The 17,858-nt window shown below is 44.6% G+C and overlaps 4 protein-coding genes across 4 annotated transcripts; 2 read left to right on the forward strand and 2 right to left on the reverse strand.

The window, feature by feature from the left end:
- Positions 1–8,231: 8,231 nt before the first annotated feature.
- Positions 8,232–10,047, forward strand: SETTUDRAFT_156724 (uncharacterized protein; the record flags this gene model as incomplete). The annotated part of the gene is made up of 4 exons (XM_008032022.1): positions 8,232–8,600; positions 8,655–8,757; positions 8,934–9,536; positions 9,605–10,047. The coding sequence occupies 4 exons, from the start codon at positions 8,232–8,234 to the stop codon at positions 10,045–10,047; spliced, it is 1,518 nt and encodes a 505-aa protein (XP_008030213.1).
- Positions 10,048–10,832: 785 nt separating this feature from the next.
- On the reverse strand, positions 10,833–12,850 carry SETTUDRAFT_34596 (uncharacterized protein; the record flags this gene model as incomplete). The annotated part of the gene is made up of 5 exons (XM_008031901.1): positions 10,833–11,358; positions 11,413–11,681; positions 11,729–12,192; positions 12,241–12,750; positions 12,814–12,850. The coding sequence occupies 5 exons, from the start codon at positions 12,848–12,850 to the stop codon at positions 10,833–10,835; spliced, it is 1,806 nt and encodes a 601-aa protein (XP_008030092.1).
- Positions 12,851–13,350: 500 nt separating this feature from the next.
- SETTUDRAFT_165412 (uncharacterized protein) lies at positions 13,351–14,742 on the reverse strand. Its single transcript, XM_008032023.1, has 4 exons — positions 14,481–14,742; positions 13,906–14,403; positions 13,736–13,852; positions 13,351–13,685 (listed from the first exon to the last, which is right to left on the reverse strand). The coding sequence occupies exons 1-4, from the start codon at positions 14,695–14,697 to the stop codon at positions 13,582–13,584; spliced, it is 936 nt and encodes a 311-aa protein (XP_008030214.1). The 5' UTR covers positions 14,698–14,742; the 3' UTR covers positions 13,351–13,581.
- Positions 14,743–16,422: 1,680 nt separating this feature from the next.
- Positions 16,423–17,425, forward strand: SETTUDRAFT_165413 (uncharacterized protein). Its single transcript, XM_008032024.1, has 2 exons — positions 16,423–16,638; positions 16,690–17,425. Exons 1-2 carry the CDS (start codon positions 16,519–16,521, stop codon positions 17,134–17,136), a joined length of 567 nt encoding a protein of 188 aa, XP_008030215.1. The 5' UTR covers positions 16,423–16,518; the 3' UTR covers positions 17,137–17,425.
- The last annotated feature ends 433 nt before the right edge of the window (positions 17,426–17,858 follow it).

Genomic DNA, 17,858 nt, shown 5'->3' on the forward strand with positions numbered 1-17,858 from the left:
AGCCTCTCGAAGAGCAGCTACTTCCTCCCTTATAAGCGTCATCTCATGTGCTATTTGCTGAGCCCCTTTACTTAGCTGTACAACCCTCTCGTTAAGAGAATTTGCAGAAGACCTAGGGCGGTTTCTTACTCTCTGTCGAATAAGAGTACTTTGAGCCTCAACCTCGCGCGCGTTGCGTGGTGTCTGCGCCTGCCAGGCGGCTGTCCGTCGTGGTGATTGTACTGGCGTCTGCACCACTACATCAAGCTTAGATAGCACAGCCTGTGGGTCATGTGGGACTAGACCAGCGCCTCTAAAGCTAGCTTGGATATTCTCCTTTGTAATAGACTGCTCAAAAGCAGCCTTAAAGGCTGGTAGGAAGGTCTCCTTGCTGATATAGTGGGTGCGGTTGCGTGCTAAGCCTGAAACAGCGTCGCTATACTTACGCTTCAACGGCGAGAAGCAGGCGACGTCAAGGGGCTGCAACAGGTGAGACGAGTGTGGAGGCATGTAGAGAAGAATAATATTCTTCTCCTTGCAAAGATCTTGGAAATCGATGGAGCAGTGGCTCTTATGGCCGTCAATAATAAGCAGTTAATATCCACCTATAGTATGCCTCTTTGTATAGGTATCAAAGTGCTCTAACTAGGCAAGACCAAGCTAATTATTTATCTAGCCATTAGGACTAACTTCAAGAACCCAGTCAGCAGGCAAATCCTCAAACTAGACGTTGATAAGCACCTTGCCCGCAAAGACAACGAAGGGTGGTATTCGGCGACCTAACGCGCCCACGCCTTGGATCATAGCAACCCACTCACGGTTGCCTGGCTGTACCTGTTTCTTTTTCATATATCCTTCTAAGCCTGTGATAACTAACTGTGATAAAATCTTGCCTATTATAAAGCCAGTTTCGTCAAAGTTGTAGATATCGTCGTCCACAATACCCCACTTCTGCTTTGTCGCCTGGACTAAGTCGAACCAGCGCTGGATAGCCACTGGATCCTCGCAGGCGGCTCGCTGGTGATCATAGGGACGGCTCCAGCGCGTACGGAGCTCAGGAGTCCGCTTAACAAAGTTGTCAACCCAGTTCTTGCCAACAGGGTTGCCACCACGCTCCTCTAACAGTTTATCAGCTATTGCTCGAACCTCAGCCTTTATAGGGGCAAATCCTCGCGTAGACTCTTCAAGACTACGCCTAACAATAGCCTCCTCTTCTAGCTTATTTAGGCGCTTTAAATTCGGTTCGCAGTCGCGTCGAAAGCGCTTTCCAGCGCGTCGGTCTTAGACAGTAGTTCGAGGCACGTTATAGATAGAAGCAGCACGTCTTTGGCTTTAAACACGTTGCGATTAGACGTTAAAAAGAGCAAGTTGGAGATTAGATTTAGAATAGATTAACAAATGATTGTGTGGTTGAGACATAACGCGTTATAGTGTTAACGTCGACGCGCCGGTACAAAGTGGCCGACTCGCTTGGGTGGCCGACTCGCTTATGAACCACGTTAGTCCTAGTAAAACAAGTTCTTCTAAGACCCTATAATTAAGTAGAAGGCTCTCTACTACCTTCGTACGACTAGACAAGGAAGGAGAGAGTTCCTTTGTCACGTTTAAGTCTTTAATTCAAAATTCTAAGAAGTAGGCCTAAGCGCTATAGATAACGCTTAAAAAATTGACTACTTAAAGAACTCTTTTAATAAAGAGGTGCTTAAGTATTAAGTAGGCTAGTAGCCTAGTAAGAATAAGAAGTATGATAGCTTTATACAAAGAATAAGAGTTATATAGGAAAACCTAAGAGCAATAGAATAACTATTATCTAAATAACAAACTTTTATATTACTCTTCTTTAGCAACACTTCAGCTACATCTAAAGAGATAAGCTAGACCCTTACTTTAGGCGCTACTAGGCTACGTATGATAAAAGAATACTAGGGGTCCTATACTAAAATCAAAAGACGCTATAAAAAGAGACATTGTTATTACTATAGTAGACAAGGACACTATTATAAAGACTATAATACTTCTCTTACTACTTATACGCGTAAATAAGGAAACTATACTAAGGTGGCTACTATACCACCTATAGAGGATAACTTAGATAAGGGAAAAGAAAAGCTCTAACTAAAAAACGCTAGTTAGAGCGAACAAAGTAGGAAAGAGATGTTGTACGACCACTATATAGGATACCTAAACTATCAAAGCCTATAAAAGTAATATCTATAAATATAGTTATAAATAGTGTAAAAAATGCTATTATAATGCTTAACTATAGGTGTTATATATATTTAGTTATATGTGACAAGCTTATATAACAACTAAACCTACAACGTTATATAATCTTATCTACCCTCTTATCAATAGTAGATAAAAAGACAAGTCCTATATAAGGAGTAATAGAGTTTGTACTTAACATAGGAGGAGTAAAACGAAAAGTAGCGACGTATATTATCTCGTTCACGTACGAGTTTGACATGATCCTTAGAAAGACCTAGTTAGAAGAGATGGACGGAGTACTATACACTGCCGAACACCGCCTGCTCCTACGACGCTACGGATTCTCTGTATAAAGTAGGGAGAGCACCACGCCCACGCAGATAGACTGTGCTGCTATTACTACTGCTGCTTTCTAACTACACGTATAAAGAAATAGAAGATAGAAAGTAGTATAGGTATTTATAGCTAGTCTAAAAGATATCAAGGAAGCTTTCTATCTAAAAGTAAAACTTATAATAGATAAAGTAAAGAAAGCTTTTCTTACCTACCTTAAACACTACGTGTAGCTTTTCTTACTAAAAGAAGAAGTAAAGTTATTACCTTATTAAGGCCTAGACATAGATTATAAAATTAAATTAATTCTCTAAGATAGCAAGCTACTAGAGATCTTATATAGACTACTCTATAGTATATCTAAAGACAAACTACTAGTCCTAACAAAGACACTACTAAATCTAATTAATAAGGGCTTTATCTATGTAAGTACCTCTTTTATAGCGTTCTTAGTCTTCTTCATATAAAAGCCTAAAGAAGAACTAAGGTTCTATATTAACTACTATACGCTTAACGCTATTATATAAAAAGACTAATACTCTTTCTCTTTAATTTATAAAACTCTAAACTAAGTTAGATAAGCTAAGTAGTATACTAAGCTAGACGTGTCTACTACTTTTCATAAAATATAAGTTACTAAAGAATAAGAACAAATGATACCCTTCTAGATAAGATTTAGCTTATATAAATAGCTCGTTATACTCTTTAGTCTGTCTAACGCTTAAAGTATATTCTAGCGCAATGTTAATTAGATTTTCTAGGACCTACTAGATAACTTTGTATCTACTTACTTTAACAATATCTTAATTTTTATAGATAGCTCTCTATTTTAATACTATACCTACGTATAATAAGCAATTAAATAACTATAAGTAGTAAGACTAGAACTTAAATTAGATAAGTGCGAATTTAATATCTAACGTATAAAGTATTTAGGGTTTATCCTTAAAGTAAGAAAAGGGATTGTAATAGACCTAGAGAAGACAAAAGCTATCTAAGAATAGGAACCCTCTACGTCTATCTAAGGCGTATAAGGTTTCTTAGGATTTACTAACTTTTACTAAAGGTTTATTTAATACTTCTTACGTTTAGTAGACCCTCTTATATAACTTACTAAGAGAAACGCTAAGTTTTAATAAGGCGCTACTTAAGAAGAGAGTTTTGTAGCTCTTAAAGAAGCATTTCTTTTAGACAAAGTACTTGTTGCATTTAACTCTAAACGCTATATAGTAGCAGAATGTAATTCTTCTAGTTAACCCTTAGGAGCTATACTTTTATAAGAAGATAATAAAGGCACGCTTTATATAGTAGCTTCTCTCTTTAGGAAACTACTTATTTATAAAGCTAATTACCTTATTTATCATGAGGAACTGCTAGTAGTAATCTACTGCCTAAAGGAACAGGACGCTAAACTCTATAGCGTACGAGAGTTTGAAGTTGTTATAGACTACAAGAACTTAGAATACTTTACCTATAAGTAGAAGCTATCTAAGCGCCATATATAATAGAACTTAGAGCTTGCTTACTTTCTAAATATAAAGTTACGCTAATATCTAGGCAAGGATAAAACAAAAGCAAACGCGTTATTTTACTAAGATTAAGATATGCTTAAGGACAAAGGAGACAAGTATGCCTTCTCTTATAAATTTACAATGCTAGTCCTAGCTTATACGCTAGACTACGTTCTAGCACTACCTATATAGACTTAAGAAACCTCTTTAGTATTAGAAATACTACCTTAACCCTTAGACCTTCTAGCTTTAGTACAAGAATATTAGGTATAAGTAGCGTAGGACGATACTATCTACTAAGAAGTACTAGCCTCTATATAAGAAGGAAGATAATTGCTCTCTAGCATGCGTAAGGTTGCTATCTCGCTAAGTAACTATATAATTAACTAAGAAGAACAACTCTAATAGCGTAGAGATGTGTAGGTGCTAGACTTTAAACTATTACGAATAGGAGTTATCTATGTAGCTTACTTATCTCTTCTAACTAGACATCCTAGATAAGAAGAGACCTATTAGATTGTTATACAAGAATAGTACTAGCCTTCTATAAGTAATAACATACAACGCTTTATACAGAACTATAAGCTATGGTATAAAAGCACTTCTTAGCAGGATAGAAAGTTTAGTTACTTAAAGCCTCTACCTATGCCTAGTTATATGTAGCAGCACCTTATAGTCAATTTTATTATAGGCCTTCCTAACTTTCTTAAGAATATAAACTTAATAGTAGTAAAGAACTAATTAGGGAAAGGTGTTATACTAGTTCCTATAAAAAGGATTAAAATAATAGACGTTACTAAGGCTTTTATACAAGAAGTCTACCACTACTATAGCCTTCTATAGTCTATCACGTCCAACTGCAGCCCCTAGTTTACAAGCTAACTATAGGAAAACATCTATAAGCTACTAAATATTTAGTAGAATCTCTCTATAGCTTACTACTTATAAACAGATAAAACAATAGAGCGAGCTAATAGCAATATAGAAGTAGTTGGATAAATCATTTATAACTATAACTAAGATAATTAGGCTTAGCTTTACCCTCTTCTAGAACTTATACTCAACTCTTATAAAAACGCCTCTATAGGTGTATCCCCTTCTTTCTCTACTATAGCTACTATAATACCTTACTTTCTTAAAAAGAAGCTATCTTAGACAACTAAGAAGTAAGTGTAGTAGCTAAAGAGATAGTACGTATAATTAGTAATGTAGTAAACTAGGTAGTTTTAGCAATATTATACGCCTAATAAGAGTAAGAGAAGTAATCAAATAAATCTTATAAACTATTACCTGCTTATAAAGTAGAAGACTAAGTCTAGCTAGACTTATATAATATTTAAATAGCCTAGATATATCAAAAGCTAGACTAGAAATGTAGAAAGTACTAAGTTGCCTACGTATAGGACTCCTACTAGGTAGAACTTATAGTGCTTTAGGAGATAAAACTCTTCTACGTAGATAACCTAAGGCTAGTATCTAATAACTTTTTACTATTATAATAAATAGACAATAGTAGCCCTATAGCTATTGTTGTATAAGAAGATAGAGAGGAAGAAGACTATTTAGAATAGCTTATATAAGGCATTATAGATGAACGAATATAGAATAAAGAACTATAATATCTTATTATTTAGATAGGCGACCTAGAGGGAAGTTAGGAACTAGCTATAGCACTTAAAGACATAAAAGCCTTAAATAAAAAGCTCGCCTAAACTTCCTTTTTATAAAAACCTAATAGCTAGCTATAAAATAGCTAGAGGCAAAAGCTACTTAATAAGTCGTAGAGACCTAGCGCTACCTCTAGAGGCTAAATAATCTCTTTTAGTGCCTAGAAGACAACGCTTAGCTAGCATATAAACAAATAAACTATCCCCTCCTTCTGCTATACAATAGGCGCTATAGTCCTGCTAGATGTAATTGCTACACGCACTCCTTTACTCTCTATAGATAGAGACACAACTAGCAAAGGCTATAAACTCTTTCGCCCTATCTAAGATTAGCGCATAGTTATTATAAAATATAGCATTAAGGGCGCTACGCGAATAAACAAGGAAGGCCTTAAGGTATAAGGGTTAGCCACCTAAGATTTAACGGGCATAGAGCGTTGTATAGGCAACAATAGGCGAATAACTACTAAGGCTTAGACTAAAGGTAGCATTATATAGTAATAGCCCTCTTAGATAGCAAAATATATTAAAGACCTAGCAAAGCTTAGGCTATACTAGTTAGCTAATTTAGATGTATAATAAGGAAGCAACACTTATGAAAGTAGTAGCAAATACTTAGTAAATCTTTTTAGTAACCTATATGTCAAAATGTACTAGACCTAGTAGCTATTAAAGTTAACTTATTTAATAATAATAGGCGCTATAGCCTAGATAGCACCTAGCGTTATATAAGTAAGTAACTGATAAGTAATATTAAAGATCTAAGTAGTTGCCTGCTTAATAGTGTTATTAACTCTACTATTTATATAGAAATGTAAGGCGTTAACCTGGCTATTAGCCTATATCTTATAATTAGCTATTATATAAGAAGACTTAAGAAAGTGACTAAAATAAGAAAAAAGTTAAAGCTAAAGGGATAGAGGTAATAAGTAGTAAGTAGAGGAAGAAGAGTATCTATGCTCGCTAGACAGCGTTTGCTATATAGCACTATTACCTAACTCTTTTTTACTTTTACTATTTGCCTTTACCTTAACTATATAAGACGCTAAATATATCATAGCAAATAAACAAAGAGAAAGATAAAGAAGACTAAGGAATACGCACGTAATATTAGATAAGGTAAAGAAGGGGAGTATTATAAAGGGCTACGCTAGAGAGGTATGAACTATAGGTTATATAGTGATAAATTACATAACTTTAGTTACATAACTAAATAACGTAGTTAGCTACGTATAAATAAGCTTAAGTAAGAAGAAAGACTAAAGGTCTAAGCGTTTATACGAGTAATAACGATAAAAAGAGGGCCCTCTAGATAGTTCTTTTCTATATCTTTCTTCTTCTGTACAATAGGTGAATGCATACTCGTTAGTTAGGCCTCTCTCGCCCATAACAGTATTCATGCCTTACTACTTTCTACCTTTTCTATTAGCTATGTTATTTAAAATAATATATCTTTATTTGTTATATTATATCTTTCTTATAATAAACTTTAATACTGTATTAAGAAATATTACTATATACTATTATAGCTATTAGAGTTTATTTGGAACTCAAGTCGCTGTTCAAGTACACTAGTTTTACATTACAAAGTTGTATTGTGATATGATACTAGGTTCTAGAGAAGTATTAAGATATGAAATCTTTTATACTTATAGTCAATATATGGAATAAACTAAAAGCACTATAATAGAATTCAAAACTAGATCCCTTTTGATATGAATATACTCTTTACTATATATTGTAAAATTCTACAAAGAAATATAAAGACAACGACTACTTTATTTAGAAAGTAAAAGGGACTTATGTATCAAAGTTTCTTGTTATTTATATTCTAGTGTATGTATCTTTATTAGTGTGCTTGGTGATTAACAGGTAGGTGTACTACGCTAGACTAGTCAATAACTACCTTCTGAATTACTACTTTCTTTATGTCTAGCTTTTTCAATTGCTAAGCTACATTAGTTTTTAATGTCCTATTTTCTCTATTATAACTTTGTACTATCACCCTTTGAATATGGAATTTGTATATATTATAATAACATCTAAGGGCTAAAGGAGATGTGTACAAAGAACTAGAGATCTCTATCTAATAGCTAAAGGACAACCACTGTCTACTAGTACTATTAGGGTTTTGTTCAATACTGTAGAGTAAGGAAGGGTAAAACAGGTATCATATATACTTATATCTGTATCCTGTCTGGGTATCTAGAAGAGGAAAACCTAAGTATGAATAACCTCGGGTGATATTACAGACTAGGCCCTTGGACGGAAGAGGCTTCGTTCCAGAGCCGTTGTATAGGCTGTCTTGGTCTTTCCAGCTAGCGATTCAGTATCATCATAGTGGCTAACTTAAGACTTACGTTTTGATCTGCTCGGCCCGATCCTCAAAATCAGGATTTCCAATACAACGGACGAAAAATGGAGGGTTTTTATCCCTCAAGCTAGATACCCTGTATCCTTGAAACATAAATAACGGGGGCCCTTTGCATTCTGCTAATATCAACATGAACAACAATTGCCGATCAACTTCACAATGACCGTCCCTAGCTCATCGAGCAATGCTGATGTTAGATCTGGGCCATCCCTAGATTCCGTCAAACAGGCCATTCCGATCATCACAACAGTATCACTGGCGATTGTTGCGCTCATCTCGTTTCTTGTTATCTCTCATCAGTCGAAACTACCCGTTGTAAATGGCCCAGGATGGTTCGAGCTAACCACATTCAAGCGATTGAACTTCATGAAAAATGGGGCAGATATCCTAAGAGATGCCAGAAAACGATATCACAGTCAGCCATACAATCTCGTCATGAGTGCTGGATTGATCACGATGCTTCCTCCCAAGTATGCCCAAATAATCCGTAATGACCCTCGGTTGTCGTTTGGGCATTCATTCGCACGTGTGAGTATTAGAGCGCGGCTTGGTCAACTTTCGGGGAACTGACAGGACCTGCAGGATTTTGCAGGTGATGTACATGGCCTAGAGCCATTGAATACCTTGGCAGACCAAAGGCGACTCGTACAATTGGTGATACAAAAACAACTTACCAAACACCTGAGTAGGAATTCAATACACCCATAAACGTTAGACTGTGATTTTAAAATGACAACTTTAGACTCTGTCACCGAACCTCTTTCTAAAGAGGCCACTTTTGCAGTTGATAAGATCTTTGGAAATGACCCAGGTATATTGCTCCATGCATAATTTGATGTTTCTACATTAATCATGTGTTAGACTGGAGAGAGATTCGAATCACCGACTCCATTCTTCAACTGGTTGCCCGGCTATCAACCAAGGTTTTCCTAGGAGACAAGCTATGCCGGAATGAATCTTGGCTTCAAGCTTCCAAGGAGTATACTCTTTACTCCTTCAGAGCTGCACTCTCAGTCATCTTCCTGCCCTCACCACTCAAGTATCTCATGTCCTTCTTCTCGAATGATGTTAGACTTGCTAAACAAAGCCTCACCAAATCCCGTAATGTTCTAGAGCCAATTATCCAAGAACGTAGAAAGGCCAGGACGGAAGCTATCAAGAATGGCGAGCCGGCCCCTGCTTACAATGATATGCTAGACTGGCTTGATCAAGAGAGTAAGGGGGGATCATATGATCCTGTTCATTACCAAATGGTTCTGTCAGCTGGAGCAATTCATACTACTTCAGACCTCCTGGGCCAGACAATAATGCGTTTGGCTCAAGAACCCGGATGGATTGCAGAGTTGCGAAAGGAGATTATTGAGGTCCTCAGCAAGGACGGCCTCACTAAGGCCGCCCTTGCTAATTTGAAGCTTATGGACAGTGCCCTGAAGGAGGCAAGCAGATTAATCCCGATTTCTGGTAGTGAGTACTCCTTATCATTGATTGCCAGATGCCTTGTAGATGATGTACTAATGGGGGTATGAAACTAGTGTTAATGAGAAGGTTAGCAAAAGAAGACATCACTCTTCCAGAGGGAATCGTGATCAAGAAGGGCCAATTCCTCGCTGTGGATGGTATTGAAGCATGGAAAGCAAAGAATTATCCAGAACCTCTCAAGTTCGACATGTACCGGTTTTACCGGTTGCGACAAGACCCTTCCACCGCCTCTAAGGCCCATCTTGTTTCCACTAGCCCTGAACACTTGGGATTTGGACACGGAGACCAGGCATGTCCTGGCCGTTTCTTCGCCGCCAATGAGATGAAGATTGCTCTTTGCCATCTTTTTCTCAAATACGATTGGGAACTCACTCCTGGAGCAAATCTGGAGCCGTACCACGTGTACGGCGACGTTTTTACTTTAGACCCAAATAACGTCATTCGATTTCGGCGCCGCAAGGAAGAAGTAGATTTAGAGGGCCTTGCATTTATATAGTTATCTTCATCTAGAGAATCTAGTCATTTTTACATCTTCCTTCAAAAAAGATACAAGGAGCTTTCGCTAAGATAGATCACTAGGCTATTAGCTAGTATATAGATTATAGAAACCACACCTCATAAGAACATCTATTATTTACTACGCTTTCCTTAAAGCTTCTTATTTACTACGCTTTCCTTAAAGCTTCTTATTTACTACATCATATTATAAGCTATCATTTCAGGTACCAGCATATAACATTAGCTAATTCTATCTACTACTACCTTTAGCGCCAGATCGGTGTTCTATCTTATGTAGAGCTTACTATACTGTATATTAATAATCTATTAGCTTCGATAAAGATAAGAGACAAGTAGAGTTTGAGCTATCTAGAAGTTCCATAAAGAGATAGGCTTAGGTATAGTTGGTGTTGATTTTCATAGAACTAATTAGGTTATCTTTACATGTTGTATAACTCTAACCCTTGTAGTAATATCAATAATTAAAGAGTAAAATCTTTATCAATAAGCAGTATATCACAGACCTACTTGTCTAAATTTAATAGTCTTCAGATAAGTACATTTCTCTAGAAAGGCGCTATAATCATGGAGACAGACAGTTAACCTTGCCTACGTAGAAACGAAATCTGACCCACATCTCCCTACTCTTGCGCTAAAAATGGATGCCGTCGCACCTAAGCACTTTCACCTTGATATGGAATGAAAGCAGAGATTGCTGACAAGAGTTTTTTTAGAGTCCTATGACGAAATGTGCAACTCGTCAAAACAATCAACAACATTGTTTCATGCTACCTGCTGAATTCGATCCTTTGCCATCTTCTTCGTTTCTTTGGCCCTCCACTTGATATCTCCCGGCTGCGGCCACCGATAATTAACAGGCGACTCGCCACCCACAAAAATACACGTGTCGTACATCAGACCGCCACACAATGCACCGCTAATCGACGCGCCCCACGATCCATATGCCCAGTACCCCGTGGAAAACGCCTCGTCATAGCCAACCCAGTACGCAACGACGCGAGGACCTAGGTCTCGCGCTGGAGAGATACCTAAACCTGTGTTGTACCCTAGGCCGATCATGATGACCATTCCTGTCAGTCCAACGATGAAGGCAGTCATGCCTTGACCGGGGGGAGAGTTCTGGTCATCGCCAAGGGCGAAGACGACGCACACGAAAATGGCCATGTAGACAAAGTCGTTAAAGAAACCAGTGGCCGTCGAGTAAATGGGCCCTTGGGGGAAGAGCGCCTTGCCAGTCATGTCGAGTGTTAGACCAGGATCTACCTGGTGGATTGCATCTGAGTAGAGGCTATCAATCAGTCAGTATATGTTGTCTCCTACGCAAACATCTCAAGTGACTTACGCATATGCAACAGCTCCAGCGGCAAGGCCGGCCAGCAGTTGCATGCATATATAGACGACAGCCATTCGCCAAGGGAAACCGCGGAAGATGGAGAGAGAAATGGAGACAGTCGGACTCAGATGCGATCCACTGACACCGCCGCCGAGGTAGATGCCAATTATGACTGCAAAGCCCCAGCCCCAGGCTTGTGTCTCGAAACTGCCCGTGGCTTGTTGAGATGTGGCAACAGATAAGTTGACGCACAATCCTATGAGCAGGTAGATGAATGTCTGTGAAATGTTAGATGCATTATTTTTGTCAGAAAGGTTCGACATACTGCAAGAAACTCTGCTGGAGCCTGGGGATACTTTGCCCGGAATCTCGCAATAGGGTTCCGGTACTGGTTGTAGAACTCTCTTTCTTCCTGTTGTTGTCGGCCCTGAATCTCAATTTCTTCCTGTTCGGTTCGACTAGTGTCATTTGTGCCTCGCTGTTGTAGCGGTGGGAGGCCATCCTGGAGGCCAAAATGCTGTTGCTGTCCACGGCCATCGGCGTAGTCCAAGCCGTGCTCATTGACTGGTGCTCGGTTTTGGCCCTCGTGATGTTCGTGGCTGCGAGTGCCTGGGTCAGAGTTGCCCCCAAGTACCTGGATGGCTTCGCCTGTCGGTACGCGCTTGACATTTACCCTCCGGCCATCGACCACGGTTTGGAATCGTTCTGTACTATTTGGCCCATCAGCTTGGCGGCCGCCGTTCAAGGTTTCCTGAGAATTTTCCAAATCTTCTTCCAAGACTGCCAGGACTGTGGTTAGAAAGGTCGTGCATCTTCCTAGTCTATATCGCAGCTTACCTTTGCCATTGTCTAAATTCACAGCATCCTGGTGGTCAATGCCACCGTCTTGATCATCGATTTTGTACAAACTTTGGCGCATATCACCTCGTCCCCACCACATGCCACGACGAACTGTGCGTGGCAAGGGAGCGCCCAAGCCAAAGACAGGCTTGGGATTTTGTTCATTGTACCATGGGTTCAGCGTAAAGTAGTCATTTTCAACGTCGACAGTCTGCTGTTGCTTCTTTTCCGGCCGTCGAAGAGGCTCCTGCCTGACGTTTTCACGAGTGGCATGGTTCGTAGGCGTATTGGTCACGGTGCCTATAGGTGCCATGCTAGCGGTGGTATGATTGCGTCCATTCTGGGGCCTGGGGGCTAGGTGCACCGTATCCAGTCTTCTCATGCTTGGGGCATTGGAGCGGCGTTGTTGCAAATTTGTGGATGCAACTGATGTTGCAGTCTGCCGCCTAAGTTCATTTGCCAGGTTACCAGGCCTTTGATGGGAAGAAGCCTGCTGTTGCTGTTGCGCTATCCAAAGTCAGTACATATGTAACTTTGGAGGACCAAAGCCAAAAAAAAATGGCGACATACCACTCTCTAGTGTAGTTGATCGTTGTTGTGGTGACATGGCGCAGAACAGATAGAAGCATAGGGGAGGGGGGCACTTTCGGGATGACCAGATGGTAAATAGCGTTTTGTCATTCCATCATGGGAAAGTCAACAATTCGATGCGCTACGTCACTGGCAGGGAAGTTTTTGCCTAGCCTGTCCATGCGCCCGGTATTTCCGAGAGAAGGCCATGCCGCGGAGCCATGTGTACCAATCGTTTCGACCGATCTTCCTGCTTTAGTGGGCGGGCACTAAGCAAGAGCCTCAATTTTCGGTGGGCATGCGCTGATAGGAAAGTCTTCATCTCGATCAGGCGGCGCCACGGCCAAGTGTGGCGTTGTACAGATCACAGCATATGCTGAACATCGGCATGGTTGCAATGCAATCGGGGTGAGCTTCTCGATCTGCTGCGTCCGTCACCGTCTTTCTCCATGAGCAAGGCCATCATTATCGAGTCTCGCGTAATTGTGGACATGGCCGAGGTATAGCCAGCACACCGACGTGGCTATGGTTGCTACAGGCGACCCAGGGATATTTCTCCGAGGCGATTATATTCTCATAACTACATACGCAACTACTACGAGTCCATGGGGCCCACGTTTGGGCAAAGCTCGATGGCCGCCGGGGTGTGTGGTGGCAGGCCTCTTCCACACGACCTCGCTCCTACGCAAGCCACAGTGTGGCACGCTTGGCCATTCTGGGCCAAACGCTCGCCCATGGACAGAACCGCTACAACCATGTCTCTTCATCTCATGATACTGCCATGAGCTTATTCTGCTCCTGAGCCAAAGTGAGTCCCTCGGGTGCTTGTCGGAAGAGCACAATCTCGGACTGCTTGAAGTACCGCCGCGCGTCTGTATGGCCACACGTTAGTCGTGTTGAAGCAACAGGAGCAACGACTTACCCTCATCAATGAGTACCAGGCTCAGGTAATATCGGGTCGAGTACTTCTTGTTGACTTCTCGGAAGGTGGGTGTCAAGTCGAAACCGCCAAGGAACAGCCTAATAGGAATCGTCTCGCCTATAACCATGGTGAGTTGGGCAAGTTACGTGGCAGAGATTGGCGTGGATTACCTCGCGATGGCGAACCATCCATGATTTCAAAGCGCACCAGTGTCTCGCTCTCGTTGTACTGGTTTGGCGGCGCGCCCGTTGTTTCTCTCCGTATGATGGAAAGTTCCATGTGTTTGATCTTCAGCCGCACCAGCAGAAAGTATATCCTGCCGACAATGACGTCCTTGAGATGGTATTTTGACTTTGAGTATTCAAACTCAATGTGCAGACAATCCTCGATGCCGACGTCCATTTTGATGGAGCTGTTGGTCTCTGGGGGTATGCGGTATGAGTAGACCCACAGGTCCTTTTCCCTGACTACGTCGGCCATGCGCCGCGACACGGTGACGCGCACAAAGTAGCGCAGCTTGACATTGATGCCGTTGTACGACTCGTACTGCTTCTCGACGTTTTTGAAGTTGAAGTCGAACGTCTGCGGGTGCTGGAGCTCGCCAGGCGCAGCGAGCTCTTGGCCGAGCGACAGGAACTCGTAGTGGTTTCCGCGGTCGAAGAACATTTCTGAGCGCATGACATCAGCAGTGCGCGGCGACGGACAGCTGGGGCGACAGCTGCGCCGAGGAGGCGAGGCGGCCTACCAATGGTGCCGATGAACTGGACCTTGATGCCTGTGTGCTCCAACCGCTTGCCATCCTTGGGCCTCACGGTTACCTGTCCCTTGACCGACTCGCCGTCGAGGTACAGCGGCACCTTTTCCTTGCGGTTCTTGTCCAGCTTGACCTCGACGGCGGAGCGGTCATCGAGGTCTTCGAGGACGATGTCGATGTCGACGGGGGTGGAGAAGAAGTACGACATGGTTGGGAGGGTGGGGAGAAGTGTGCGTGCCTGGTTGGCGTGGGCCGTCAGCGGGAGCTGAGCGTGAGGCTGCCGCGGTGCATTGTCACGGCATGCGGCCTTGCTTCTTGGTCATGGCGCACTAGGCTCGTTTGGGGCGGTGGATGGGCGTCACGTGAGGATGCGCGCCCCCAAGACATGCCCCGCTTCCGCGCTGGTGCTGGGGCAGGCTTGGGCTCACCACGCACCCACACGGGCGCCGGCACCAGCACCAGCACCAGCACCGGCACCAGGCGGCTGGCAGTGACATTGCTAGCACGTATGTATAGTAGCAAGTGGAAGAGTACAGCTACATTACGACATGCAGAGTCGAGGCTCCGGCACAAGTGGGCGCTGGCTGCAGACAGCTTCAAGCGGGAGCGTTTGCTCCGGTTCCGTGGTGGGTGGGCAAAGCCAATGGATCCACGTCACGTCTCACTGCGCAGCCAGTCGGGTCAGGCGCTGGTTGCTGATGGAACAGGAATATACGCAGAGTTTGGCAAACGCCCGGGGAGCGCGGGCGCGGTGGGCGTGGGCGTGGGCGTGGGCGGGGGGCGTGGCCGGATGTGCCAAAATTGGAACGGGCAAAAAGCAACGACAGAAAAGAAGAAAGGCTGTATGTAGCATGCCCTGGCCGGCGCTTGGACTGGCACGTAGTAGCAGTACACCTAGCCCAAGTGCATCGAGTACATGTGTGTGCAGCCTCGACTCTGGCCGGCCCGATGACGGGCGCTCAGTCGCCTCGCCTCACCCCCACGCGCGATTATCAAACCGCTTGGTGCGCGCGAGTCAAAGCGGTGAAGGCCGCCTCTGGTCCGTCGTCGAGCGGATGCCGACGCACGGTGCTGACGGAACGAAGCAGACAGGCAGACGGGCAGACCGACCGACCGACAGAAGGAAAGGCAGTCAGCCGTCGCTCGCGGACAGCAAACAAAGGCATCGCCGGCGCCCGTCGACGTGGCAGCCGCAGCGGTACGCTGGCGGCGATGGCTGATGCCGTGTTGCTGAGCGCGGCGGGGCGCGGGTGCGTGTGTGTGTGAGAGAGAGTGTGTGCGTGTGGTGGGCGCGGGTGGGTGCGGGGGAGGAGGGCTGAGGGCCAAGGCAGGCGCGTCCCTCGCCCATCCCACACGCGACAGTTGCCAGCAGCAGCACCAGCGTCGCTGCTTCAAAGGCCGAAGTCTAAATTCTCCACGCCCGGCTTTCCGGCTGTTGCAGCCGTCAGGCCCAGGCCCTGGCGCTAGGCGCGCGCGGCCGCCTGCCATTGGCTGCGCGGCCGGCGCAGCCTGTCCCATGGCCGCCTTGGCTCCCACGACGACGACGGCCAGCCCTGTGCACCCCACCCCTTGCCGTCATGGCTGCTGCTCTGCTGCCACTGCCACTGCCACTGGCGCTGCGGGCGGAATTTCCACTCACAACCATCTGCGCCTTTATAGCCCACGCGCTGCCCCGGCCCCCCCCCCAGGTGCTGCCCACCGCCTGCAAACGCAGCCCCTGCTCCATCTGCGTCGCAATATCGCATATTAACTCAGCCCCGTCCCCCGTCGCTTGCTCGCCCCCCAACCGGCTGCCCAACTGCCCCCAAACACACGGCTGCTACATACTTTACACGCACGCATACATACATATATACTCCGCCCGTGTTTCCTCTGTCCCTCCGTCCGCCCGCCTACAGCCATGATGCAAACCATGGAGCAAACCGTCCCCCAGCCCATACAATATGTGTCGCCGCCCACGCCGCCCGCCTCCACCACCGCCTCGCCATCGTCATCCTCGGCCGCCCTCAGCGAAGCAAAGACGCGCCACATGGCCATTTCCACGCACCACCACATCCTCATCGTCACGGGCCCTGCAGGCTGTGGCAAGAGCACCATTGCCAAGCATCTCTCCGACCGATATGGCTTCGACTACGTCGAGGGTGACGAGGTTCGTCGCTTGCCCCAAAACGTGCCTAGCGTCTACTGACCCGCCCCGCAGTTCCACCCCAAATCAAACATCGACAAGATGGCCGCCGGCATCCCGCTCAACGACGAGGACCGCTGGGACTGGCTGATTCTGCTGCGCGACCAGGCCCTCACGGCCCTCAAGAACGGCTCGCGAGGCGTCGTCGTCACGTGCAGCGCCCTCAAGAAGAAGTACCGTGACGTCATCCGCACCGCCAGGCTGTACGACGAGGACCCCAATGCAAACGTGCACTTTGTCTACCTGCGCTCCGACATGGAGACGCTCATGTCGCGTGTACGCGCCCGCCAAGGCCACTACATGAAAGACGCCATGGTGGCCAGCCAGTTTGCCGCCCTCGAGGAGCCCGACGAAACAGAGTGCAAGCAGCTCAAGGACGTGGAAATCATCGATGTCAAGGGAAGCATAGAAGACGTGCAGCAACTAGCCGGCGCTGCAGTCGACCGAATCCTGGCACAATAGCACCTTGCCCGCAAGATCAGCCGGCTCTGATCTGTAAAGTTCAAGTCCCATCTCTGATTCGATTTTTTCCGCTTCGCTGCTTGACATGACCTCGGCGCTGAAGCAGTTTCTCCGCAAGCGACATGGCGGGTGGGGGGTTTTGTTCTCTTTTCTATTTTTCTGTTTATGAAAATGGCGTAATCAATATTAATCACATTTACCCTTGGCGACATGGGCTACTGGTTTTTTGCTTTTGCTTTTGCATTGCATTTCTCCGAGGACTCGTCGTTAGACACAAGACGCAATCAAGACTTGATGAGAATCATGGTTGAGCATGCAAAGTGAAGTAGTGTACTTGTTGTACGTTGTCCCCTCGCATCCCTTGCATCCAAGAGAATTGCCTGTGCCTGAAGCGGTTTTGCAAAGCAATGCAATGTGCCACAATCGCTGCTGCTTGTGTGCACCAAACAGCAGGCAGTGGGCAAAAAGCAAATATACCTGCACGCCCGCATGTACCGTTACACCAAGCCGGCCGTTCTCATTCACGGTTGACGAGGGCGAGGGGAAGAACAAGCATTCAAAAGAAACGCAGAGGGAAAAGGCGGAGAAGCCGAGGAATGCAGATAGCCCCCGCATTTGTGCAAACAAGAAAGGAGACATTGGGAAAAGCAAAGAGCACAATACAGACACAGATGTACACATGCTCCCGGCCTCGCGTCCATTAGCGACCGTCTTATACGTAC

Source organism: Exserohilum turcica (genome assembly GCF_000359705.1).
Source record: "Exserohilum turcica Et28A unplaced genomic scaffold SETTUscaffold_7, whole genome shotgun sequence".
In the NCBI taxonomy this organism is placed as follows: domain Eukaryota; kingdom Fungi; phylum Ascomycota; class Dothideomycetes; order Pleosporales; family Pleosporaceae; genus Exserohilum; species Exserohilum turcicum.

Coding starts and splice junctions, on each gene's coding strand:
- SETTUDRAFT_165412 (XM_008032023.1), bottom strand. CDS start 14,697: ATGTCGTACTTCTTCTCCACCCCCGTCGACATCGACATCGTCCTCGAA. Junction 14,404..14,480: donor CCAGTTCATCGGCACCATTG/GTAGGCCGCCTC, acceptor TCATGCGCTCAG/AAATGTTCTTCGACCGCGGA. Junction 13,686..13,735: donor CCTGGTACTCATTGATGAGG/GTAAGTCGTTGC, acceptor GTGGCCATACAG/ACGCGCGGCGGTACTTCAAG.
- SETTUDRAFT_165413 (XM_008032024.1), top strand. CDS start 16,519: ATGGCCATTTCCACGCACCACCACATCCTCATCGTCACGGGCCCTGCA. Junction 16,639..16,689: donor ACTACGTCGAGGGTGACGAG/GTTCGTCGCTTG, acceptor CCCGCCCCGCAG/TTCCACCCCAAATCAAACAT.